Raw genomic sequence first — 25,540 nt, 5'->3', positions numbered from 1 at the left:
GTGCTAGTAGGATGGGCAGATAACGGGGTTTGAGTGTGAGAGCACGGTCGGGTTACTACGAGAGAACTGAGGACGAGCCCCGGTCCCAGGCCTTCCCATGAGGCGCTGCCCGGAGGCTCTGTGGGCGCCAGGGTGCAGAGGCCCCTTTCATGGGTCAGCTGTCCCTCTCCCGCTGCATTGCTGGTGGGTCCGCAGTGGCAGAGGTCTGCTGGGGCCCTGACTCGTGCGGGAGCTGGTAGCGGGGCTGCCTTTTTCGGTGTTACCACTTCTTTCTTCCCGTTGCCCACTGCGGTAGTAAAGAACCAGGCGCGCTGGGTGCAGCAGTTCATCGGGGACATGGAAAAGCTATTCCAGGCCACCGGCGACCCACACTTCAATATCATCATCACTGACTACAGCAGTGAGGACATGGACATCGAGATGGCCCTAAAGAGGTCCAAGCTGCGGAGGTGAGGAGGCTCCCCGGCCGGAGTCCGGCCGGAGCCACCCGCTTTCTAGAGTCCTGGGACTGCTGGGTGCTGGGCAGAGCTCGAAGTCCCAGCTGGCTTTCCTGAGTCCCACTGTCTGGCTTTCTCCAGACGACTCACCTGCACACATCCTAGGAGCACACATCATCTTCCTCCGGGTCCGCTGGTATCCTCCAGGGACCACTGCCGCCGAGCCCTCATACTCTGCCCCTCTCTCCTCTCCTCTCCCTGCAGCTACCAGTATGTGAAACTGAGTGGAAACTTCGAGCGCTCGGCTGGGCTTCAGGCTGGCATAGACCTGGTGAAGGTAATAGCCTGGGAGAGGCTTGGGAGACACGGTTACAGACTGGTTAAGAGGTGGAGACATCTGGGATGTGTGAGGTGGCCAGCTCCTCAGGGAAGAAGGAATGAGGACACGGAGGTCCCCTCTGCTGCAGGGCGGGTGCCAGGGTGGGGCTGAGCAAATGACTGTGGAGCATTTGTCCAGAGGCCTTGCCACCCATAAAGGGTGAATGAGAGGTGTCAGAATTCATTCTCTGACTCTGACTACTGCGCTCTGGTGCCCAGTACTGTGGAAATCTGCCCAACAGTTTGTTCTGTGGAAGTTTGTCCATCATATGAGTGGGAAGGAGCCTGAGGATTGTCCTTGGGAGTGGCCTGACCCGCGAGCCCTGGTCTGTGGGGTCTGCTGACCCTCCTTGATGTGTCCTCAGGACCCGCACAGCATCATCTTCCTCTGTGACCTCCACATCCACTTCCCAGCTGGAGTCATCGATACCATCCGGAAGCACTGTGTGGAGGGCAAGATGGCCTTTGCCCCCATGGTGATGAGGCTGCATTGCGGGGCCACCCCCCAGTGGCCTGAGGGTGAGCCCTGCCTTGGGCTAGGGCGGGTAGGAAAGCCCTGTCTGGCCTTGGTTCCTCACCCCAGAGCTGGAAGCAGCCGTGTCTACCATGGCAGCCTCCCTCTTCCTCCTACTCCTTCTGCCCCCCACCGGACAGCCCACCAGAGAGGTGCCTGAGGGCTGTGCTCACAGCCACGGCAGCGGCACCGGTGAACATTTCCTCCCCACCTTCCCTTCATTCAGTCATCAGATATTTCCTGTGTGCCAGATTCTGTCCCCTGTGCAGATAGAAAAATGGCAAGACAGGCCCTCTGCCTCTGGAGAGGGAAGCAGACACGGAAAGCATGCTCAGCTGTGTCCCCAGTGGCTGCCGTTGTGAGATCCTGTTGTAGGGCCGGTAGCCCCCTCCTGGTAGGACTGCAGCTTCCATTGGACCCTGACCTGAGTGCCGGGGGGCTTCCACCCAGAACAGGCAGGGACTTGTTCACATGAGACAGTTTTCAGCGTTAGGCACCCTGTCCCCTGTCTTTCAGAGAAGGCTCTGGGAATGCAGCCCAGCAGCCTTCATTGCTTCCTCCTGGCTCCTGGCTCATCTCATGGGGGCTTCTTGTCTGGCCACAGGCTACTGGGAGGTGAATGGGTTTGGACTGCTCGGCATCTACAAGTCGGACCTGGACAGAATCGGCGGCATGAACACCAAGGAGTTCCGAGACCGCTGGGGCGGGGAAGACTGGGAGCTGCTGGACAGGTGACTCGGGGAGGAGGGCGTCTGAGAGGGGCTACGGGAAGAGAGCAGGGCTAGACCAGCCAAGGCCGGGCCCGCAGGGCAGCAGATTCCTGACCACTGGACTCAGAGGAAGCCCTGCCACTCACAGGGGGTCATATTACTCGCCTGGCCGAAACGCAGTTTGTGTGTCTATTAGAAGGGGGATGATCCTGCCTCCGCCTATGTCTCAGGGTTGGCCTGAAGAGCAGAGTGCATGGTGGGCTGTCAGGGTAAAGCAAAAGCCGGTGAGCTGTACGCGTGTAAATGCTGATGCTCTCAGCGCAAGCCCAGCACCATGGAGAATACGATATACGGCTGCGTTCTCCCGGATCAGAGCCTTCCTCCCCCGCACCGCTGCCTGGTGGGGAAGCTGAGGCTTGGGCATGGACAAGAGAGACAGATGAAGGGTCAGGAAAGACTTGGGGGCCAGCAAAAGAGACAGTGTGTGGGTCATTAAAGAGCAGTAAGGGGCGCCTGGGTGGCTCAGTTGGTTAAGCGATTGCCTTCAGCTCAGGTCATGATCCCAGGGTCCTGGGATCGAGTCCCACATCAGGCTCCCCCTGCTCTGCTGGGAGCCTGCTTCTCCCTCTGCCTCTGCCTGCCATTCCCCTGCTTGTGCTCTCTCTCTCTTTCTCTCTCTGTCAAATAAATAAAATCTTTAAAAAAAAAAAAAAAAGAGCAGTAAGATATCCAGGAGGTCCTGGGGCCCTAGAAGCCCGGGAGAAGGGAGTTTCAGGGAGCAGGAAATAGTCTCTGGGAAGGAGAGAGGAGAACCCAGGACAGGCTACAGACTTGGCAAGCGGCAGACGAGGGTGTTGAGGCAGGAGCGGGCAGGCCGGGACCCTGCGGCAGGGTGGTGAGGGAGCCAGAGCTGTTAGTACGAGATTCCTCTTTCAAGAAATTTGCTTTTTTTAAAAAAATTTGCTGCCACGAGGGGCGCCTGGCTGGCTCAGTTGAGAGAGCATGCAGCTCTTGATCTCGGGGTCGTGAGTTCGAGCCCCACATTGGGGGTAGAGCTTTTTTAATAAAAGTTACAGAAGAAAGAAATTTGTTGCCAAGAAAAGGGGAGGGAAAGAGGACAGTAACTTGAGATTTGGGTTGAAGGGGAGGGGGCAGAGGAGAGAAAGGGAGAGAGACATCAAAGGAAGAAAAGACCAGGGTCGACTGCATATCATTCTCCTCTCTCTAAAGACTGGCAGACTGAGGCTCTGAAAGGTGACATGCGTTACACGGTATGGGGCTGGGATTCAAACCCAGGCTGGCTGGCTCCGAAGCCCACCTTCTGTGCACCGTGGCCTCCTCTCTTGCTCCGTGGGGGTAAACAGAGGAAGACGGGGGGGTGACGTAGACGTGGGAGGTGGAGTCCCCAGTTGCCTCTTGTGCTTCTGTTACTCACCCTGCCCCTCCCCCATGCAGGATCCTCCAAGCGGGCCTGGAAGTGGAACGGCTCGCCCTCAGGAATTTCTTCCATCACTTCCATTCCAAGCGAGGCATGTGGAACCGCCGTCAGATGAAGATGCGGTGATCCTGAGGGGCGGCCCGCTGGACTGACTGCTTCCCGCTCCTTGACTTGCACTGGCTTCCCAGTGCCCCCACTCGCTGCTGAGGAGGAGGGGGCGGGTGGTGGGGGAGAAGCCATGGCTGGGCCCCGAGAAGCCTCAGAGCGAACAGCATCACTCCACCCAGAGCTGTCGCCTCACGCAGACAGCTGCCAAGGCCCCTCTCTCTACTCTGGGGGCCACTGAAGGGAGGACCTTGGGAGAGGGACCAGGAGGGGCCGTTCACTCAGTTGACAGAGATGGACCGGCTCCTGGCAAAGGTGGCACACTTCAGTCAAGGAAGGAAAGACCTGTTTGCACGCTACCGACCTGTCTGTGAGGTGCATTCAGCATCCCCTCCAGGCTCCTCCTGGGGAGTAGTGACCACAACCTGGAAACTCTTCTCTTGGACATATTTTATTGGGGTTTTTATTTTTCTAACAGAAAACCAAAACTGTACCTATCCAGACCCAGCCTTGACTGTGAGAGAGTCATGAGGATGAGGATGGAGTCATGCATTTAGGGCATGTCCCCACTTGCATACCTCAGACCCACTCCTGTGTAGCGCAGCGTGTCCCTCGGTCTTTGACCTGGCAGCTCATTTATAACCAGAGGAGCTGGCACCGCGTGGATCTGTTCTCAGCTCTATCCCCAGCCCGTGCCTTCCAGAGACATGCGTGTCTCTCCCAGGGAGCCACTGAACAGCTGGCCACCGAGGAGGGCATTAACCTGCCCCTCCCAGCGGTGCTAACTCCAGCCTGACCAGAAGCACAGACTGGCATCATCTTCACGATGCCCCTGCGGGGTTGGGTGACAGCTGGCAGGCAGTGGGCTCGTCATTCCCCAGTGTTTGGCGTAGAGGTGGTGCAGGACAGGCACGGTGGAGAAGGAGGGAGGAGAAGCCCCCGGCCTGGCCCACTTGTAGGCTGAAGCCTTGGGGAGAACATGAAGCAGAGAGGAAAGAGGATGGAGATGTAAGAAAGCCTTGGGCTTAGATGGGAACGGGGTGGCCATCCAGCAGGAAGGAAGGAAAGGGAAGTGGAAACTTGAGGCCCCACAGCCCCGCTCTCCCACAGACTTGGCCTCCTGCGGGGAGATCCCCAGCCGTAGCCTGCCCGGAAGAAGAGGAAGGGGTGTGGACAAGACGGAGGAATAGGGAACAGGGTGGGAAGGGGCAGGGCCATGGGTTCGGAGAGGTAAGGGCATCACCCTGAGATCTCTTCCCCAATTGGAGGGGAGTGGGGCCAGGAGGAACTGGAAAGTGGAGCCATTTCAGGGAAGATAGCCCTTGGCCTTTGTAGTCTCCGGCCGCCCTGACACCTGACGATCACTCACTTAATCTTGCACTAAAAATCCCCAGGTGCCTTTGGGGCTGGGGATCTTTCTTCCGCCACTGCTGAATTGACCAATGGTGCATTGGACGCTGGCTGTGGCACTCGAGCATCCAGCGAAGGAGGGGAGCACGGGGCTTCCTGCTGTGAGGAAGCGCTCACAGGGGTGTGGCAGGGCCCAGGAGGCCAGTCCCCCGAGCCCAGGTTCCCTGCTGTGGTAGAGTCCAAGTCACAGCATTTGGAGCTCCAACATCTACCCAGTAGGCCCTGCATTCACCAAGAGCACACACTTGGCATTTAGGAGAATGGAGCCCATTGAGAACCTTCTGGAGAATCCTTGCCCCCCTCTAAGAAATCAGGAAGGACAGAGACTTTCCAGTTAATGGGCTGTGGCTTCTGGATTCCATACCTGCCCCTTGGGCCCTGGCTTTTCCTGCAGCCCTTGCTCAGGCCTACCACCTTTGGGAAAGAGCTGTAGGGAATAGGTGAGAGCTACAGTTGGCTGGCTAGGGTGCCGGCTTTCTTTCTGGGGCCACTGTCCCCCTTGGCCGTGGCACTGGTAGGCCTGAGCCAACCCAAACAGCTCTGCCGCCTCTATCCTCTTAATGACAGGAGCCAGCCCAGCCTACCCTGCCCTGCTCAAGGTCCCCTCTGACCCTGGCCAGTGCCTTTCCTTCGTTTGTTACCTCCACACCATCTGCCTTAAAGGGGGAGGCCCTGGTACGGCCCCTACTCTGTAGGGAAATGTGTCGGGGGGCGGGGGAGGGAAATCATTAAATACAGCATCTTCTTAGAAAACAAAGTGGCTCATGTGTTTTCCTCATCTCCCATAAAGATGGGAGAGGGGTGGGCTGAGGGCCTAGGGTTTGCATCTCTGTCCCTCAGTTGTCAGGCCTCTGATGGATGTGCCAAGGACCCTCCCACACCACCCTCCACCATTTACCATTCGTTTGGTGCCTGCCCTGTAGGGAGCTGCCTGAGGAGTTCACCGTCTGAGAGCAGACTGGGCATTTTCTGCTCAGCAGGTTAGTGCAGATTGGTGGTTCCAGTAGAGAAGGGTTGATGGAAGCCCTGGGGGAAGAAAGCTAGACACGGCTAGGATGGTTTGGGGAGCCCTGGTAAAGTAGCAGACAATCTAAAAATCATTTCTGTTTGAGCTAGGGATGCCCGGTTGATGCTTTACAGGTACAAATTTATCTTGCTCATTCTATTTGGCCAAGGCAAAGATCAAAATGAGTTTGTATGCCTTAAGCACACGCCAAGGGAAGGTGCTAATTTGAAAGCTAGGATAGGTTTATGACAGGTTCTCAAAAAGGATTGTGCATATACATGGATCAATCCAGAATTAACTAATCTGCCATTTATGTAGCAGATGGTAACTAGCTCAAGGCATATGGAGCCAGGAAAGTTGACTCAGAGCAGGATCTAGAGAAGAGGGAGTCAAGCCCTTTCCAGAACACAGCTGGAGAGGGCATCCAGAGTGTAGCCCGGATGCATAAAGATTGACTCATAGTGGATTGGCAGAAAACTTTATAGATAGAGATCATTCCATTTTACAAAAAGGGAAAACTGAGGACTGGAGCCGAGGGAATGGATAGGTCAGAGAGAAGGAATGAGGTGGACTAAGAAGTCCTCAAGCTGGGCAGGCTTGGCTTTAGGTAGACACGCCTTAGGTGCGGGAGATGCTACCAGAAAGCAAGGTCGGCAGTACCCCAGTCTGAGCTCAGGACTCAGACCAAGATGGGATTCACTTAGACCAGTAAAATAGCACGTCTTCATTAAGATGCTCTGGGTAGGGAGCAAGGGCATCTCCACTGCCCTTCTCGGAGCTCTCCCAGGGGCTGTGGAAAGTGCCCATCAGCCTAGCAGAGCGGAGAGGAAAGAGGCGGAAGCTGTTCCAGACCTGCGACCTGTAGAGGAAGCAGAGAAGAGACGGTGAGGTGGGCAGGCCAGACCAGCGGTCCTCAGACTTCACTGTGCACACAATTCCCCTAGCAACCTTTTTCAAATGCAGGTGCCCATTCAGGAGATCTGAAGTGGGGCTGGAGATGCCACGTTGCCTGCAACGTTCCAGCTGGTGTTGCTGCTGGTCCACGGACTGCAGTTCGAGTAGCAAGGGCTGCTGGGCAGTGCCAGGGAGACATCCCAGACTGCATCTTTCCTCTTGCCAGAGGAGCAGAGCCAAGCACTAACCACACTGCCTCCCACCCATCCCAGGCTATAGAACCCCAGCCTGACTGCTGAGGAAAAGTCCCCCGTTAGCAGCAGGAGGGGCCTTTCTGGGCCCGGATCCAAGCTCTTCTCTCAGACCCCCTCCTTGCCTCAGATCTATCTTGTCCCTGTTCCTTGCAAAGATCTTGCTCCTACCCCAAACCCCCAGAGCTGGGAGAAGGGTCACTTGGGGCCCTCGGCCCCAGGGCCCTCCCCTCCTCCCTCACCTGGATCCCAGGCTGTGTTCAGAGGGGATTCCTTGAGGTCCTGGCAGCCAGGAAGCCCGTCTTGTGTGCCCCGAAGGCCGTAATGAAGACGTTGATGACGACCGTGATGAAGACCAGGGTGGTGGCAGCATTGTTGAGCTGGTTCAGCTGCCACTGCTTGCCCACCTCATTGAGGTTCAGGCGCGCTGCGGACCAGTGGGGGGTGGGGGGCAAAGTCTCAGCGTGGGGCCACAGCCCGAAACCTCCCTCGCGCACCTCGGAGACCCGACCCGTGTGGCAGAAGGCAAGCGAGGTGGTAGGCATTGGGCTGAGGGATATTCTCCCTCACTGACCAGTGCGCCAGCATCCACACTGTACCTCAAGAAATCGGGATTTGGGCACTTATACCGGGTCTTAAGAGTGGGGATACATGCTCACACAAAAGGCCATAAGGACCTCTGCTACAAGTAAGTGAAGAGAGTCATTCAGCAGGTATCGTGGAGGGACCACTATGTGGGAGACCAGGAGGTAGGACAGGGAGCCTGCTCTCACTGTGTAGTTGTTAGCTGGGCGTTTGTAGGTGCGGAGGGCTACCACTAGGTTAGCAGACGGTTGAGACGTTGGCGTGGGCAAAAGCAGAGGGAGCACAGAGAAGCAGTCGGGGCTTTTCTTCCCACCAGGGGCCACTGAGGCCCACTCCAGGCCTAGGGTCCTCACCGATGACCACAAGGAGGATTCCAATGACCACCTGCAGGAGCAGAGAGATGCTGATGAGGGTGACGAGGGTGGTGTAGTAATGGGAGGATGGTCCCTGCTCCAGCACTGCTTTCAGCCGCGTGGCGTTGGACATGAAGAGAGCCACGTCCAGCATGCTCTCTGCCACGCTCTTCTTAGTGGCATAGTGGTTCAGGTTGATGGGCTGGCTCCTCCCGGGGTTGGGGTTCCCAGGCTGTAATAGAGAAAGCGCAGGCTGACCTAGGAGGCTCCCGAAGGGAAGCAGTCGAGACTAGAGAGAGGAGAGAGCTTTCGAGCTGAGGACAAGTAACACCCTGCTCAGTTTTATGGCCTGAAAGAATAAAGAGTTGGACTAGAAAGCCCTTACGGACCTTTGAACTTTGAAATGATGGTATGTTGTCTTTTATGTTTCCCTAGGGTCTCCCACATCTATCTGAAGAAGGGGAGGGGGCGGTGGGGAGGAGTTCTCAGCTGCTTGTAAGAGGTACCACCCTCATTTCATTCTCCATTTTGCCTGAGCCAGGCCTGGCCTCAGGCCTGTCGATTTTCCTCTGTGAGGAAGGTATCTCAAAGACAATAGGAGGAGCTTCTAGGCTTGGGTGGAATGGGAAAGGCATCTCTTCTCCCAAAATGATGTGGCCCCAAGGCGGGGTGCACAGCTTAGCAAATGGGTCAGGAGCTGTGTTTGGATCCCACTCAGCCCCGTGGCCAAGGGCACCGAGACCACAGCCTGCTCATCACAATGCATGTCTGGATGCGTGTATGGATGCATACGGCAATGCGTACTAGTAAAAAGCACCTCATTTAATTTGGTTTTTTTTTAAATTATTATTTGGCTAGGATTTATTGACATGTAATTTACATTTGATTTGATTTTGAAAAATAAAACATAGCTTGTATTCTCAAGAAGTCACCAACTCTGAAAGACGGAGTGACGATACAGAACATAAGGAGTGGGCCTCTGGGTTGGGCGCAGAAATTCAGACCAGATGCTGCAGGCAATCTGCAGTCACTCAAGAGAACTTGGGTATGTTGTAGGGAGATTAATTTAGGAGTGGTACTCAGGATGGATTGGCCCAGGAGGGCCCAGAAGCAGGGAGACCCATTGAAAGATTACGATCTGATTTGGGGTCGGGATGGCAAGGGACAAGTGAGAAAGGAGAGGAAGGGGGAGTTTTGAAAGATGTCACAGCCTGGAGGTAGGGAAACTGACCCCACAGATGACCACAGAAGTTATCTATTGAGTGGGGGGGTGGATGGATGGTTGGGTGGATGGGGCAGGTCCCAGAGGGTTCTGGAAGCTCCTTCTGGATGCTGGGTTTATCTGGAGCCCGCTGGCCTGGTTGGTTAGGGCCAGGGATGCGAAGGCCAGTACCTCACAAAGACCTCAAAGCTACAGCCTGTGGTTCTAGCCCATTTGGTACAGGTTTGTCCTGGGTACAAAGGACACTTATTAAGTGACAGAGTCTGTGGAGCAGCCCCCAGGCCTCATCACAGTTCAAAGTGCTTCTGAGTGGGGAACAACTGTGAGCAGGCTTCCCAGCCCATGGATTTTCCCGTAGGCCATACCCACTCCTCCTCCCCCTTTCCCACCCCCCACTATGCCTGGTAGCTAGAGGCTTTGCACTTTCTGCTCCCTCCAAAGCCGGCTCTCAGTTCAAGATCTGAGAAACTTTGAAATTACTGCGTAAGCATCAAAGGAGACCCCTTCTTTTAAAATCTGCCTATGAACAGTGGACCAAACCTGAAACCCAAAGCTCTAGTGTTGTGTTCTGAGCATTGCCCAAAAAGTGTGTGAGGGGCTGGGGGATAGAGGGGGTGGTTTACTTGGGGACACAAAGATCTTCCCAAGCTTTAACAAAAAATTCTGCTCTAAGTTTTAACAGAGCTGCTAGGCTTCTGTTGTTAAACGGCTCTAAGAAAGCCCTTGTTTCATAGAGGATGTATGAATCAAAGTGAGCAGAAGAGGGTACAGGCCTATCTTTTCCTCTCTAACCTAGGGCCTGCTCTTATTTTGACTTGTGCTAATTCGGGGCTATTTTCTAGCTAAGGATGCTTTTTCAGTGTCTGGTTGGGTGGCGGTGGGCACGGCCGCAGGGTGCCCCCTCGAAGCCGCAGAGGGCTCCCGATCCCCAGAGTGTCCACATGGTGGCGTACGAGGTCCAAAGAAGTTCCTGGGGGCACCCCGGGGGTGCTGGCGCCGGGACGGTGTTTCCCCCCTGAGGAATCCGCAGGCAGGACCGGACTGGCCCGGAACCGGAGCCCTCGGAGGCCCAGCACGGGGAGCCGGGTTCGCAAGTCTGGCTGGGCCAACCCCAAACCCAGCAAACACGTGCGTCAAATGAGAGCTCAAGGAAAAACCAATACTGACAGGGCCCGGGGTGGGGTGGGGCGATAACAGAGACACCCGCTGCCCACTCCTCCTCCCCCCCTTCCTCCCGGGAGAGGGGCCTCTAGCCCACACTGCAGCCTGGGGGATGGTGTTAGAGGGGAGATGCTTTGAGACTCAGGAAGAAGTTGCTTTGAAAAGGGTCCCCTCGTGGTAACATCTTTTCAAAGCAGGACAAGGATTTTCTTAATCCTTCTTGGCCAGTTTAGGGGCAGAGGCAGAGGAATGGATGAAATGACCTGACGGCCCTTCCTTACAGCTTGAGGATTCAACTGGATGAACCCCTAAATCCTGCGGGATGGCACCCTTTTTACCCACAGCCCGGAGTCCAGGAGCAACGCCGCGAAGGGTCGGGATTAAAGAGGAGGGTGGGGTGGCGCCGGGTGGCCTGGCTGGGGCCCTAGGAGCTGTCCCTTTAAGGCCGGGCCCAGGCTGGCTGGGAACAAAGGCCCGGGAATGTGGGCTGGGCTGGGCCGGCCTGCAGAGCCACCCAGCGTGAGTCATTTATATTTCTCGGGACTTGGGAATCCCTGGCTCTTGCCTGTTCCCTCCTCTGGCCTTGGCCAGGGGCGGCCCCTGGCCCCTTGCTGCAGCCTGCAAGGCCTGTCTGCCCGAGCCTCCCCTCCCTCCAACCCACATGCCCTCGCCCCAGCTTCTGGCCCCTTTCATCTGGCTCCTCAGAGCAGGGCCTGGGGGTTAGCACTCTCAGCCTTTGAGCCCCGTTCTGCCTCGGCGCTTGGCGCTTTGGGCCTCAGTTTCCACATCTATGGCAGAAGAGGAAAATCCCATCTCTGGAGCCGGGGAGGCTATGGGGAGACGGAACTCATTCCGTCTTTGTTTCTCCCCAAAGGAAAGAGAACTCCAAGCTCTTATGTTTTCCTTCAGGCTGGGATCTGTCTTTCCATGACCCTCTCAGGATCTTCTGTCTTATTCCATCCCACCCCACTCAACTCCTCCGCCTCTACCTGAGGACAGGCGGGACCAGAGATTCCAGAGTCCCTGTTTAAAATGCGGATACCTGTGGGAAAGGCGACACATCAAAACCCGGCCAGCCAATGACACCTGAACACCAAGAGAGTTGGGGTTGGTAGGAAGTTGGAGCAGGGGTGGGCGTGGGGGCAGGTGGGGGTGGATCCAGAGTCCCATGCTGGAGCACCGCATGGTTCTGGACACCAAGAGGGCATGGTTTTGCTGAGGAGGGATGGAGCCGGGGGCTTGGGGGACAGCCCAGATCCACTCCGTAGGTTTCCCGGTTTGCCCGCCTCCTGGGCCTGCCGCAGCACGATCATTTCTTCTCTCTTCCTTGTCCTTCCCTCTTGTTTCCCCTCAGACTTCCCTGTCACCCTGCTTGTCTTGCCAGGTCCCAGCTCCCTAGGCTGGTGTGGATTCCATCCCCGGAAGTCACCGATTGCTCCATTGTTCGGCCAGACAATTATGTGTCCCTTCATCCTTGTTGACCTACACTTCTGTTGCTTTTCAATTAGCAATAATCACGCCTCGGATAAACCTCATTGGCTACGATACTGCCACTGTGCAAAGCTCTTCTGTTGCTTTTCAAAACTGGAGTCGGATAGGAAAGGAATGCCTCTTTTAACAGAAAAGTAAACACATTTTTACATTGTTAACTGACATCATGGTCAGTGGGAACCACAGGCTCCAAGAGATCATTCTGTCCTTTCATAGAAACAAGACTTCAAAGGGGTAAGTAACGGTCCCACCCCAAAGCCATGGCGTGTTCAGGACCTGGAGCCTGAGGCCGGCAGGGAGTGCCCTGCGGAGAAGGAGCAGGCTGGGAGGCAGGGCCTTGTGGCAGCCAGGGGGGTATCACAGAGGGCACCCGGGCCCTGGGTTCAAATCCTGGGTCTGCTACAAGCTGATGGTATGAGCAAGCCGATCGCCACCACGGGGCTGCTTTTCTCATCTGTGAGGTGTGGAGGGTCCCTCTGAACACAGAGTGAGGTAGGAGTGGGGAAGCCCGTGTCTGAGAGTCTCAGGGGTTGAGGACGTTCCCCTGCGAGAGGCAGAGGCCAGGCAGCTGTGGAGCAAGGCCCAGAGGCAGATCCAGTGAGTCACTTTGCCCCAGGCAGCTCAAGGGCATTGGTGACCCTCCAGTGAGTCATTACTGTCAGCCCTGAGAAAAGCCGTATGTGTGTATCATCTTCCTGTGTATCCGCTCGTACTCAAGGCTACAGACAAAAGAGGCCCAGAGGAGCCCTTGCCCGTTGGCCCTTCTGTTGGTCTCAAAATGACTGACTATCCAGAAAGGCCAGGCCTCTCCTGAAAAGCAGATGGGGATGAGCCAGACCTTTGGAAGGCTGGTTTGGGAAAGGGTGGATCCCAGCCCAGGAAGAATGATTTGCTCAAGTGTTTGGATTGGGGTGGCCTACTATGTCAATGTGCCTTTAATTAGGTTCCCAAGATCCCTAGCCCTCTGTCAGAATTAAGTTTGGGAAAGGGTGCCTAGGGTTTGTCGTACTGTGCACAAACTCAGTTCCCTGCTCCCACTGACAGAGTGCATACCTCGCGCCTGGCACAGGGTTGAACGTGGGACATGAGTCATCTTACTGAGTCCTCACAAGAACCCTGGGAAATTGGTGAGGGCATGATCTTTGTAGTTGAAAAACTGGAGGCTCAGAGAGCCCAAGCAACTTGCGCAAGGTCACACAGCACAGTTTGTATCCCAGTTTTCTATGTGCCAGACCCTATAATGTTAATCCCCACTCCACCATCTCCCAGAAGCTGAAGGCATCCTCCCTGCCTCCAAGCAGTTTAGGTTGGAAAATTAAAGATGTGGATCTTTCTAAAGGAAAGAAGACAATTTGTCCCCAAGGATACATATTCACCCTTGCTAAGAGGAGGTAAAACACCCTTAGCAAGTGAAACTTGCCTTTAGGCTTTCCTGAGCCTGCAGTGTCCCTGAGGGTACTAGCCTCAAGGTCAAAAGGTTTGGGTTCAAACTGGCAAGAGGTGACCCAGGCAGGGGGGAAGGTAGGGTTGAGAGAGAGACTTGTATCCATACCTTTTGAATTTTGAACCATTTAAATGTTTGAACTATCTAACAAATAATAATAAATTTGAGGGGCGCCTGGGTGGCTCAGTCGTTAAGCGTCTGTCTTTGGCTCAGGTCATGATCCCAGGGTCCTGGGATCGAGCCCCGCATCGGGCTCCCTGCTCCGCGGGAAGCCTGCTTCTCCCTCTCCCACTCCCCCTGCTCGTGTTCCCTCTCTCGCTGTCTCTCTCTCTGTCAAATAAATAAATAAAATCTTTAAAAATAATAATAATAATAAAAAATATGAGACAAAAACAAACATTCACTGTAACAAGGCCAATGGTTAAAACAAAGTAGAAGCTTCTCCATCTGTGGAATGGGAGTAATGTCTGCCCTGTTTAGCACAAAGCTGCTGTTAAAAAGATCAATGAGATAAAGTGGGTGAGTGGGCTTTGAAAACTGTAAAGTATTCCAAGAGATGAGAGAGCAATCTCTCCCACTCGGGATTATACTTGCACCTGTGGGCCTAGAGGTGTTTTAAATAATATGTTGTGACTCAGGGCCTGTCCCAGCCCAAATTTCGAAGGAAGGCATCGCTCGTCTTCCCAGCAACCTCTAGGGTCTTTGAAATGCCCCTCTCGGCCCACTCCGCAACCTCTGTCCTCACCCCAGGGAGCCTCACCTTCGAGCTGCCCCAGGCTCATCTGTCAGGGAGGGAAATTCTCCGACAAGCCCGCCTATGCTGGGTCTCTGAGGTCTCTGCTGGGACCCAGTGGGCAGGCCCTCGCAGCTGGCCTCTGTCTACCGTCTCTCTAGCCCAGGAGGGGGCAGAGAGCTAACCTTTACTTATGATCGCTCACTCGGCCCGTGCCAGGCGCAGCGACGCTCAGCAGCCCTGGGCCACGCCAGATTACTCACTATTCCCTGAACACACCCCACCCTTCCCGGCCTGCTCCGGCTCGGCTCTAGGACGAAAGGCCTTTCTTTCCCAAGCCCTCTCCACCCCACAAGCCTCCCCTCCCTTCTAGAACCTGTCCCTGGGCACGCTCTGCCCAGACCCTGGGCAAAGGCTGCCGGGCTCCGTACTGGCCTAGGCTTTGTTGAGACCTCTCTAGACGGCACCTGCAGCCACCTACTTTACTATAGGGATTTCATCTTCAGTATACCTGGGTCCCCTCAGTGCCTAGCTCGGTGACTTGCTCGCATTCAAAGCACAGTAAAGGATGATAACATTGAACTTCTTTTCTGAAAGAGCTTTTTTTCTGAAAAGGTAAAAAGAACTGCTGTTTGAGGGTGAGATTTTGCACACGAGGACTTCTGGGCGAAGGGGGTAGTGTTTGGACAATGAATCTGCCTTTAAAAGAAAAGCCCCCGATCAGGGATAGCCCTTTCCCCCTGGCTGGTATCCAGCCTCAGGGAGTGAATGACTCAGATTGGAAGCTGCCACTGATATTCAGGCCAAAACCTGCGAAGGCCCAGACCCCTGTGGCCTCCGTCTGGGGCAGGCGCTCTGACTGAGGGCTTGGCCGTGCCAAGAGCAGTGGATTTCACTCTTAGAAATCAACGGTCTCTAAACCACCTCGGGTCAGGTGTCTTGCATGCTCTTCCGGTAATAATACCCAACTGACCCAGAAATCTCCAAGCCTTGGGCACAGGCTTGCTGAGAAGCTCCAGCCCTTGGCCCAGGCTGCAAACCCGGGCTTTAGAGCGGGAACACCGGCCACGTGGGCAGAGCCCCCTCTACCCTAAGCGGGAAGGTCTGCAGTACCACTGTTGTCCACCAGGGCCCCCCACTCCAGGAAATAGCTCCGGGAGCCCCGGGTTAGCTCCACCTGCCTGGGGCCAGGAGCCCAAGTGCTTTTGATCCCTCTGTGAGTTCAGGAGGTGACAGGGTTGCTTTCTAACAAAAGGGGGCTATATATAAAAGGAAGAGAGTGTGCAGGGAGGGACAGGAAGGCATAGGGGTTGTGATAGGAACCCCATGGGGCCTGTTTGCTCTTTCTTAGGAAGGATTTTCCACCTTCCCTGGAAGAGGTCACCTTGTCAGTGGCTTTCAGGAAACACTGTCATCTCAGTTAGGATCCAAAGTTAATCATGGCTTTGCCACATAGAAATTTCCAAAGAATTTTTCTGCTCTCTCTCCCAATGCCCTCAATGAGAGTACTTTCTGAATTAGCACTTTGCTCTGGGGCTTCCAGACCCATCTGGCATTTGCTCTAGGCCCCACTTTGACTTTGGGGTTCTCCACAGCATTCCCCAGACTTACCCCACCCATCTCCACTCACTGCAAGCCTCTTCGTCTTTCAAGGGCCAAGAAATTGAGCTAAAATGTGAACAATAATAATGATAATGCTGTAGGCCAGACACCCCCTCAACCCAGAAGTGTGTGGTAACAGTCCCGTTTTATAGGTGAAGTCATCGAGGCTCTACGAAATCATCTGCCCAAAGCCCCCGTATACAACGGGATGGTCCTAGTGTCAAAATCCTAAACCGATGTTCTCTCTTCGATACGGGTGGTTCTTGCACAGTGGTGCCTGGGGAAGCAGCAGCAGCGCCTGGGAACTTGTGAGAAATGCAAATTCTCAGGGTCCAGCCCAGACCTACTGAATCAGAAAGTGGGGGGCAGAACCCAGCAATCTGTGTTTTCAAGGGATTCTCCCACGAGCTCAAGCTGGAGGGCCACTGGTCTACACCATGCTACCAAATTGCCACAGTTAGTGCTTACTGTCCTCTAAGCTCGGTGCTGGACCCTTGCGTATTGTTTCTGTGACTGGATGCTTTTAACAACACCTATCTTACAGAGGAGAAAATCGAGACTAGGAACGATCCAGTAATTTTGCCCGGGCTCACATAGTTGCTAAGTATTAGAGCTGGGATTTGAACCCAGGCAGGCTCTGGAGCCTGGGTGCTTACCCACGACACCATATAGTCCCTGGAAGCATTGGCATGAATCATAAAGCAAAATATCAACATTCCACATGACGGTGTGTGCGAGTTTTTAAGGTCCTCACTAGATTATACATTTTAAAAAAGATTTTATTTATTTGAGAGAGAGTGCACACAGCAGGAGGAGGGGCAGAGGGAGAAAGAGAAAGGGAGAAGCAGACTTCCCACTGAGCAGGGAGCCTGACGTGCAGCTCCATCATGTGCCAGGCATCTAGGAGACAGCAGAGATCCCTGTCTTCCCCATATCCCTCTTCTCCTAATCCCCTAAAATGACAAGGCTTAGCAGAGAATAAAGTGTATAAAGGGGGGGAAGCCAGGAGATGAAAAAGACCTTTTCAATCCCACCCCAGCAGATCAACCTCATGGGAACGAGGACTCTGTCTTGTTCACTGCTGTAGCCCGGCAGGCTGAATGAACGAATGATGCACTTGTCACCCCATATTCATTCAGATGGGGCTTGAGAGGCAGAAGCATGGTGAGCTGTGCTCCCCAGGTTTCTCTCTTCTGTGGAGCCCCTTACATGGGCATGTCAACTCCTGACCCCCTCCGTCCTCCCTACAGCTTTAGCGCACACCCGTGTGTGTGTGTGTGCGTGCGTGTGTGTGTCTACTGTCCCTGCGGTCGCAGTGCCTGGGTCCTGGCATAGATGAGACCGGCTGCCGGCAGGGAATGATGCTGTTACACTCACTGCAGCCCCAGAAGCAGATGCGATCAGGATAGACAGGAGTCCCCGGAGCAGAGTCCCAGGGACCCCAGCCAGGGTGGAATCCCCCATCAGGGGTCCGCCAGCCCTGCGTCACTGCCCCCTGACGGCGTCACCCAGTCCAAAGAGGTGGCGGCCTCACTTCTGGCCTGCCAGCCTGCCGGGGAGAGCTGCAGCCCGAGCCCCGGGAGCCCCGCTCTGCCATCAGGCCCTGCAGACCCCGCAGACCTCGCCTGGCGTCTCACACCTGCTCTCCCTTCCGTCCTCAGGATCTGAATGTGGAAGGGAGGTGCAAAATCACACATTCTCACCATCCCAACTCCTGCACTCTGAGCGAGGGCTCTGACGCCATGGGCCAGGGGCTGGGGAAATGGTTGGCCTTGAGCTTGGATCGGAACTGAGCCTGGCTGCCATTTTTTCTCTCTGTGGCCTGGGGCCGGTCCTGGAACCTCCCTTTTTCTCAGCTTCCTCCTTTGTAGAATGAGAGGACCCCCCCCCCCCCATTGTGAGGAGCTAGAGCATGGTCCAGTCTACAGATGTGGAAGGAATGAACCTCTGCCAAACTCTGCCAAACCCTTGGCAAAAATGTCCAGTGGGTCCAGGCTGGTTCTCACCCAGCCCCCCGATATGCTCTAGAACTAGATTCACCGTGGGTGCTGAACATGTTAAACGGCCCAAACTCCAGAAGTTTTCCAGATTCACAGCTTCTCTCTTAATAGCTGCATCTGTTCAGAACTCACCGCGTCCCAGTCACTCTTCTGAGTGTTTTTATGCATCTTCTCCCTTCTTGTAGAAGCCTTATGGGAGAAGCGCAGGCTCGGAGGGACTAGGTAACGTGCGTGGGGTCACAGAGCTAGAGAGAGCGGAGTCCAAATTTGAACCCAGACAGACAGCCAGGTCTGTCTGAGGCTAGAGCTCTAACTCTTAACCACTGTGTTGTTCTGTAAGCCTCTTGTCTAGCTTTGGAAGGCCGGATCTCTGAGGAAGCCTTTCCTCTGGTGCCGGACACAGTATCTGACCGGTAGTGTGTGCTGGGGAAGGAAGGAAGAAGAAAGGAAGGAGGGGGGAGGAAGGGCAGGCAGGCAAGCCGGCTAGCCCTGCCCTGAGCCGTGGGCCCAGACCCAGCCTGGAAGGACCCTTTCAACAGCCCGGGGCAATGCCCCAGGGCAATGAGGGGGTTGCTGGGTCACCACTGTCCCTCGCTCCCTTTCTAAAGATACAAAGAGCACGGGCTGGTCAAGGCTACCAAACAGATATCCAGTTGCTCTCTGGGGTCAGTCGTATATGGGCTCGATCCTGCCACTTGGCACCTGCTTCCTCTGGGCCCCCTGCCCGAGAGCCGACCCGGGTCATCCCTGGGACTGTTTACCGCAAGGCAAAGTCCACTTCTGCAGCGGTAGGAGCTCCGGGGCCACCGGGCCCCGCCCAGCCTCACCCCTGCTGAACTGTGGGGCACCGGGACAGTTTTGGTGTCTTTTCCCCTCAGCCCAATAAGGCAATCACTTTGTTGCTGGGGTTCCTTTCCTAACAGCCATCAAATAGGGGCAATCAATCTCTCTGGCCCCTTTGGAGTTGGAACAGCAGCTGGGTTCCAGGATATGGATACTGGCCTCTGAGGACCCCTGGAGTCAGGCTTCAGTGCTGCCCTTCAATCGCTATGGGTCCCCGGGACCTCCGTTAGCCACCTGTGAAAAATGGGAATCACGTGATTGCGAAACAGTGCTATCCTATTTTTAGGTGAATCTAAGACACTATGGACTAAATATGAACAGTGTCATCTCTAGTATTCTTTCCCTTTTTGCATTCTCTGCATTTTCTTATTTTTCCTCAATGAACATAGATGAACAGCAAAAGAAAACGAACAATGAACAGTAAAAGAAAAAAATGTTGAAACAACCACCACATCATTGGTACTGAAGTGTTTGTCTTCACTTACAGGACGGTTTGAGGATAATGTCTATGAAAGTAGCTTGCCAACTCTGAAGTGCTTTGCAAATGTCTGGGGTTCTTAATACAATGGCGCCTGCGGGCACTTCGGAACAGCAGGGGTGGGTAGGGGATAAATTGCTCCCACCTCCCCACCAGGAGACCCTGTAACTGGGCAGTCCCGCTCTGGACCTCGTGGGTTCTAGCCTCACCGTGTAGCCTCACAGAGGCCTGGCCATGGGGTGTAACTACCTGGCCTACTCCATGGATGAGTCAGCAGCACTGAGCACCCACTGTGTGCAGTGCTCCGTACTCTGTACCGAGGAGATAGCTCTGTTTGCTCTCCAGTCAGTCAGCAAACACTTACTGAGCATCTACTGGGGGCAAGTCAAAGCACAGAGGGCATACTGTGGAGATGACTCATTCCGACAGGGAGTTTGTGATAAATTGTAGAGAGGGATGGGTGCCATGTGAGATAAAGACAAAGTGGGAAAGTAGGAGAGCATCCACTGGGGACATCAGAGGAGACCTCATGGGCTTCAATGCCATCTCAGCTGGACCTTGAAGGGTAAGAAAAATCCTTCAGAATGTTCTTCCTCTGGTGATTACAGAGTCTGTCTTAGGAACCAGTACCCTAATGGGAGAGACTGGTAGACACATGATAAAAGGTTGCCAAATGGGTATAATATAGCCCACAGTAATTTGCTGGGCCCAGTACAGAATGGACGTGTGGCGACCCAAGTTCAAAATTATTGAGAATTTCAAGATGGCGTCAGCAGAGCACTAAACCAAGTGGGGACCCTCTGTGGTGCTGGGTCCTTCTGAGCAGGTCCTGTGAAGCCAGGCCAGCCTCCTAGTAAGTGTGGGAGAAAAGGATGAAAGATTTCTTGTTGCCATGAGGACCACAGGCCTTGGGAAACCCAGTGACTGCTTCACTGTTTGCATCTTGGGTCAAGGTTGACCTCCAAAAAGTGAGGTAACTTAGCCTGATCTGTTCTGTACGTACCTCTTCCCTTTGGTAGCCAGTGCAGTGTTCTGCCTCTTAAATAATGGTGCCAAAAAGGCCAGGGGCTGTTGGCTCCTTTCCCAAGAGCCAGGATTGGGGAGCAGCAAAGAACACAAATTCAGATGCCTTCAGTGGTAAAAGTGGTGGGAAATGCTTCTCACTGGGAAGTGCAGCCCCACCCAAAGACATTCAACTTCAAACCCTGCAAACGTCTGTCTGTAACAGGACAGCCCTATGGCCAGCCCTCTCGTTGTATAAACGGGGAAACTGAAGACCAGAGCAGGCAAGGGACTTGTCCAAGTTCCCACAACTAGACAGGGCTGCAAGTGGAGCACAAGTTTCCCTAACTCCTATCAAGGGCCCTTTCCCTACTGGCCAGGTACCTTTCAGTGCTCTCTGCACAGGACTAAGATTGCAGGGTGCTGCATTCTGCAGTGGTCTTCAGACCTCTAAGAGGATGCAGTTCACTGGGCTCTAGTGGTGTGGAGAGAAGTTGAGGTCTGGCTGGAAGATGCTCATCTGCCCTACCTGCATGTCTTTAACGCTTATTCATGGGCAGATGGTAGAATTGCCAGAGATGGAGAGGTGCCTATACAAATGTCTGGGAAAAACAGGCCAAAGGGACACAGTAGGTACCGGGCGGGGGAAGGGGGGGCGGGGGCAAATACTAATCTGCTACAACCTATCAGGGGAGGAGGCTCAGACCTTCCTGTGGAGTATCTTTGTCAGGGTCAAAGACTATTGGAGTCGGGACCTGGGTCAACAAAAAGACTAGGAGAGGCAGGAATCAGGACTCAGGAAACCAGGGCGGGCTGTGGACAAGGAGGTTGGGATCCAGCTGGAAGCAGGTGCAGGAGCCCCCAGGGAATGCAGACAGGCTGAACCCACAGCGAAGCCCCCTAGGTAGGAAACACTCCAGTTATTAATTAGCGTCTCAAAGTGCCCTAAGGGTGTCAAATATTTACTTTGCACGGGACAGAATGTTTACACATGCGTAATCTTACAGAATTTCCATAGCTGCCTAAGGACATAAGCTGAGGCTGCACATTAAGGACCAGCAAAATGAGCCCCAGAGGAGGGAAGCCACTTTCTTAAGGCTACCTGACTAGTGAAGTTCTAGAACTGGGACAAGAATTCTGAGTCTGATGCTCTGTGATCTGGCCTCTAGCTACTCTCCATCCCCCACCTCTTTCCAATGCTACAGGTTGTCCTCCCGATCTCTGTGCCTTTGTGCAGTGGTAGCAAGAGAGTCTGATGCTTTGGAGGCAGGTACATATTTGTAGAGTAGTGACTGAACGTCTTGTCCCCGCTGTTTGGAATGTCCTCTGTCCCCCTCCTTGCTATCTACCCAATAAGCTCTTCCTTCCATCAAGGGTGTTATTTTCAGCATAAGGCCTTTGATGACACCTTCCCTCTGATAACTCTTCTGTTCTCTCATTGGACTGTGAACTCCTTCAGGGTGGGGACCTTGGCATGGAGCTGGCACTTCTGACAAGTAGAAGTTGTTTAGTTTATGAGGGAGGGGTGGTATGACCTGCCAGGCCCACTCTTTAGACATAAAACTGCAAGCTAGCACAGTCCATTCCCCAAACCAAGTCACCATAATGACAACCCGACCTGGTCATTGCGCATACTCTAAATGCTGTAGGTCTCCCCTTTTAAAAAACTCCTGAGGAGTGATGTCACCAAGATGGTGATCTAGGTTGTTCCTGACTTCACTCCCTCTCACAAGAAGAACAGCTAACAACTATTCAAGAATAAGACATGGGGTAAAGCTGAAGCACCCCCCTGCACCACAGAGACCAAGACAGACTGCATGGGAAGGATGGATGTTAGCTGAGCCTGTTGTGGTGGTCATCTCCCAATAATTATAAATCAAACCATCATGCCATGCCGTATGCCTTAAACTTATACAGAGATGTATGTCAAGTATTTCTTAATAAAACTGGGTGGGGGGAGAAGAAAAAACAGGGGCTTAGACACACAGAGGGAAGATGGCCGTGTAAAGACAGAGGCAGAGATTGGACTTATGCCAAGGAATGCCAAGGATTGCTAACATCCCCTGGACGATACAAGAAGTAAGGAAGGATTCTTCCCTAGAGCCTTTGGTGGGAGCAAGGCCCACTGACACCTTGATTTTGGACTTTTAGCCTCCATTTTAAGCAAAATTAAATTAAATTATCTTCCTGAAAAAAAATCCTGGTATGCGAACAGCCAAATTAATTTACAAGAGAGCAAAATGGGGGAGGGGGGATTCATATTGAAAGACTCCTTTCGGGGGCGCCTGGGTGGCTCAGTCGTTAAGCGTCTGCCTCTGGCTCAGGTCATGGTCCCAGAGTCCTGGGATCGAGCCCCGCATCGGGCTCCCTGCTCAGCGGGAAGCCTGCTTCTCCCTCTCCCACTCCCCCTGCTTGTGTTCCCTCTCTCACTGTGTGTCTCTCTGTCAAATAAATAAATAAAATCTTAAAAAAAAAAAAAAAAAAAGAAAGACTCTTTTCAATAGCACCCTTGGTGAATATTTTTCTTTCTTTTTAAAAAAGATTTTATTTATTTATTTGAGAGAGAGAGTGGGGAGAGGGGCAGAGGGAGAGGGAGAGGGACAAGAAGACTCCACACTGAGCATGAGCCCAAAGTGGGACCTGATCTCCCGACCCTGAGAGCATGACCTGAGCTGAAACCAAGAGTCCATTGTTTAACCCACTGAGCCACCCAGGTGCCCTGAGTATTTTTCTAATCTTAGATGGAGAAAAGCCTTCATAATCATGACAGGAGATCAGAAACCATAAAGGATCAATAAATTTGACTGCATAAAATTAGAACTATTTGAATGCATCATCATCATCATCATCATCATGGCCCTATAGTGCTTATTTCATGCAAGCACTAGGCTGAGCACTTTATATGCCTGCACTCATGTCAGTCTTGTAACAATCTCATGAGCTAAGTGCTGTTCTGATTCCTCAGTTTACAGACGGGGAGCCAGAGATTGAGTAACGCAATTCTGTTCATTTGGCTAGCTTGTTAGAGAGGAAGCTGGAGTCAGCCGTCAGAGCCCGTGCGCTAGCCACGGCTTGCACTGCCACCATAAATGTCAGAAGACAAAGACAAATGAGAAAAAAGACTGCAACGCATGGGACAAAGGACTGATTTCTCTGATATACACAGAGGTCTTTAAAGTGAACCCAACAGAAAAAAACCCATGCAGAAAAATGCGTGTCCCCATTACACTGGCGGCAAAGATTCAACTGACTGATAATATTCAATGTTGGTGATGATGTGGATAAACAAACATTTTCATACACTTGGTGGGAATGTAAATGTAATTTACTACCAGATGTACCCAGATTACTACAATCTTTTCTGAAGGACAATTTGGCAATTATCTATTAAAATTTAAAATATTCTCATCCATTTACCTAATAAGTGCATTTCTGGGAGTTTCTCTCATAGAACATGTTCTCTGGAGTGCATTTCATCCACACGAGGAAATACTATGTATGTCTTTAAAAAGAATGAGTTAGACTCTTATGCATAAATATGGCAGGATATATAAAACGGAGGAAAAAGTCATTATGAATATGACTATGAACCTATATTGATACAAATTAAACAAAAAATTCAGAGTATCTGTTTTAGATTACTATACATTTGTATAAGCATAGGAAAAAATATGGAAGGAATTTGTATCACGATAAGGACTTTCCCTTTCTAAGTTATACATTTCCCCAATTTGAATTTTTAAAGGAATCTCTACACCCAGGGTGGGGCTCGAACTCATCAGCCAGAGATCAAGAGTTGGATGCTCTACGAACTGAGCCAGCCAGGTGCCCCCTCAATTTGAATTTTTGACAACCAAAAGGTCATTCTTTTATAATCAGGAAAAACAGAAGTAAATATAAAATTAAATGTAGATAAAATATTTAGAGACAGAAAGATAAAATTAATTAAAGGGTGACATCTGTGTGTCTGGCTGGGCAGGAACTCCCATGGATTCATAGTCTGGAATCTTGCCCCAGTAGGATTCAACCTGAGGGCAACTTTCCAGGAATCTGGCTCCTGCATAAAGTGAGCGCACCACTGGTAACCTTCTGCACGGGTCTATTTGCCTAGTGCCCATTACAACAGGCTGCCCGGGGCCACTGCAGCAGGGCATTTGGAAGCCTGTCCGGGCCAAAAGTCCTCCCTGACTGATGCTCACTGCTGAGCATAACCCAGGACAATACCTCTTCCAAGCAGGTGGCGAATAATGCATTATGATCAAGATTACAGCGAAGTGGTGAGAAAAAGAGGTCCTCGTGAGGTCCTCTTTTTTATTTTATTTTATTTATTCATTTGAGAGAGAGCGCGAGCACAAACGGGGGAGAGGCAGAGGGAGAGGGAGAAGCAGGCTCCCCGCTGAGCAAGGAGCCCGACGTGGAGATCTCAGGACCTGGAGATCACGACCTGAGCCAAAGGCAGACGCTTAACCCTCTGAGCCACCCAGGCGCCCCTGACGCCTCTTTTCAAAATGGTGTGATGGCTCCCAGGGTCAGTCGTTAGGGCCCTCCACCTTCCCAGGGTTCTTGTGAACCAGCAGTGAAGGTGGTTTTAGGTTCTGCAGGCTGGTGGGGCCCCAGCCCTCAGCAAGGTTCAAGCGGCACCGTGCCCAGCTCTCAACCCCTGCAGCATCACCCCTCACCTCCTGCCTGCTGACAGCGCTCTGCGGGGTAAAAATAGCTCCGTCGCACTCACAGCGCCCAGTCCCGCACATGTCAGCAGGCTGGGGCTGCTGACTCTGGAGGCAAGAACCTTTCTTGCTCAGTACTGCTAAGAAAGACAGGACCCTCCCACCGCCACCCCCTGCCCGGGACTGAATGCTGACTGGGCTGCACGCTTGGTCAGAAGGCTGGGGGCCATTTTGATTGCAGAAGGCTCTGGAAGGGCAGTGTTATGAGAGCTCCATAGAGCTGGTCTTAAAACCAGAGGCCTCTCAGCTGAACCTGGAGTCCCTGGAGGGATGGTGTCTGCTGGGGACAGATGTCACCAAGGGAGCTCTTGGGCGTCACCAGGCTGGCTTCTTTCCCCAGTCCCTTGGGTGTCTTATCTTATGGAGCAGCTGGGCTGGGGGCGCTGCTGGGCTTTGTGGGAGCCGCCTCTGAAGGCCAAGTGTGTTTCTCCAGAATTTCTCAGGGATGAGGGGGCAGGGCCTGAGCCTCAGTGTAACAGAAGAGCCTTCTGGAAGACTGAATTGGCGGGTGGCAGGTGTGGTACCTGAAGTAACTTGTCATTTTTCAGCAAAGAGACCCCTATTTTTACCAAGTCATCCCCTTGCCTCTCCTGCTCTGCTCATTGTGCCAACAGTTCCTGAAAACTAAAGGCCAGGCTGGAGCCAAACACATATCTGGTTCACATTCTTGGTGAACTTTCCATTGATCTATAATGGATATAAATGTGGTCTTTGAAGTCAGAATGGTGTCAAATCTGGCTTTCCTACATGCTACCC

The 25,540-nt window shown here is 53.2% G+C and overlaps 2 protein-coding genes and 1 pseudogene across 4 annotated transcripts in view; 1 reads left to right on the top strand and 2 right to left on the bottom strand.

Moving 5' to 3' along the window:
• Positions 1-5,743, top strand: part of B4GALNT3 (beta-1,4-N-acetyl-galactosaminyltransferase 3) — a 96,211-nt gene extending 90,468 nt beyond the window's left edge. For both annotated transcript variants that reach the window (XM_081821003.1, XM_081821004.1), the window contains exons 16-20: positions 296-449; positions 702-774; positions 1,181-1,334; positions 1,934-2,060; positions 3,495-5,743. In XM_081821003.1, coding sequence (XP_081677129.1) covers positions 296-449; positions 702-774; positions 1,181-1,334; positions 1,934-2,060; positions 3,495-3,603 — 617 coding nt within the window. In that variant the 3' untranslated portion in view covers positions 3,604-5,743. The remainder of the gene's footprint in view (positions 1-295; positions 450-701; positions 775-1,180; positions 1,335-1,933; positions 2,061-3,494) is intronic.
• A 716-nt stretch (positions 5,744-6,459) lies between these two features.
• The window catches only part of NINJ2 (ninjurin 2), a 75,380-nt gene continuing 56,299 nt past the window's right edge, over positions 6,460-25,540 (bottom strand). For both annotated transcript variants that reach the window (XM_006736022.3, XM_031030919.2), the window contains exons 2-4: positions 8,082-8,313; positions 7,386-7,570; positions 6,460-6,857 (exon numbers count right to left, since the gene is read on the bottom strand). In XM_006736022.3, coding sequence (XP_006736085.2) covers positions 7,404-7,570; positions 8,082-8,313 — 399 coding nt within the window. In that variant the 3' untranslated portion in view covers positions 6,460-6,857; positions 7,386-7,403. The remainder of the gene's footprint in view (positions 6,858-7,385; positions 7,571-8,081; positions 8,314-25,540) is intronic.
• Positions 11,958-12,029, bottom strand: LOC115941868 (U4 spliceosomal RNA; annotated as a pseudogene).

The sequence above is a fragment of the Leptonychotes weddellii genome, chromosome 5 (genome assembly GCF_054177405.1).
Source record: "Leptonychotes weddellii isolate Sample4059 chromosome 5, ASM5417740v2, whole genome shotgun sequence".
NCBI classification, from domain to species: domain Eukaryota; kingdom Metazoa; phylum Chordata; class Mammalia; order Carnivora; family Phocidae; genus Leptonychotes; species Leptonychotes weddellii.
This window is presented reverse-complemented; position numbering and strand designations above follow the sequence as displayed.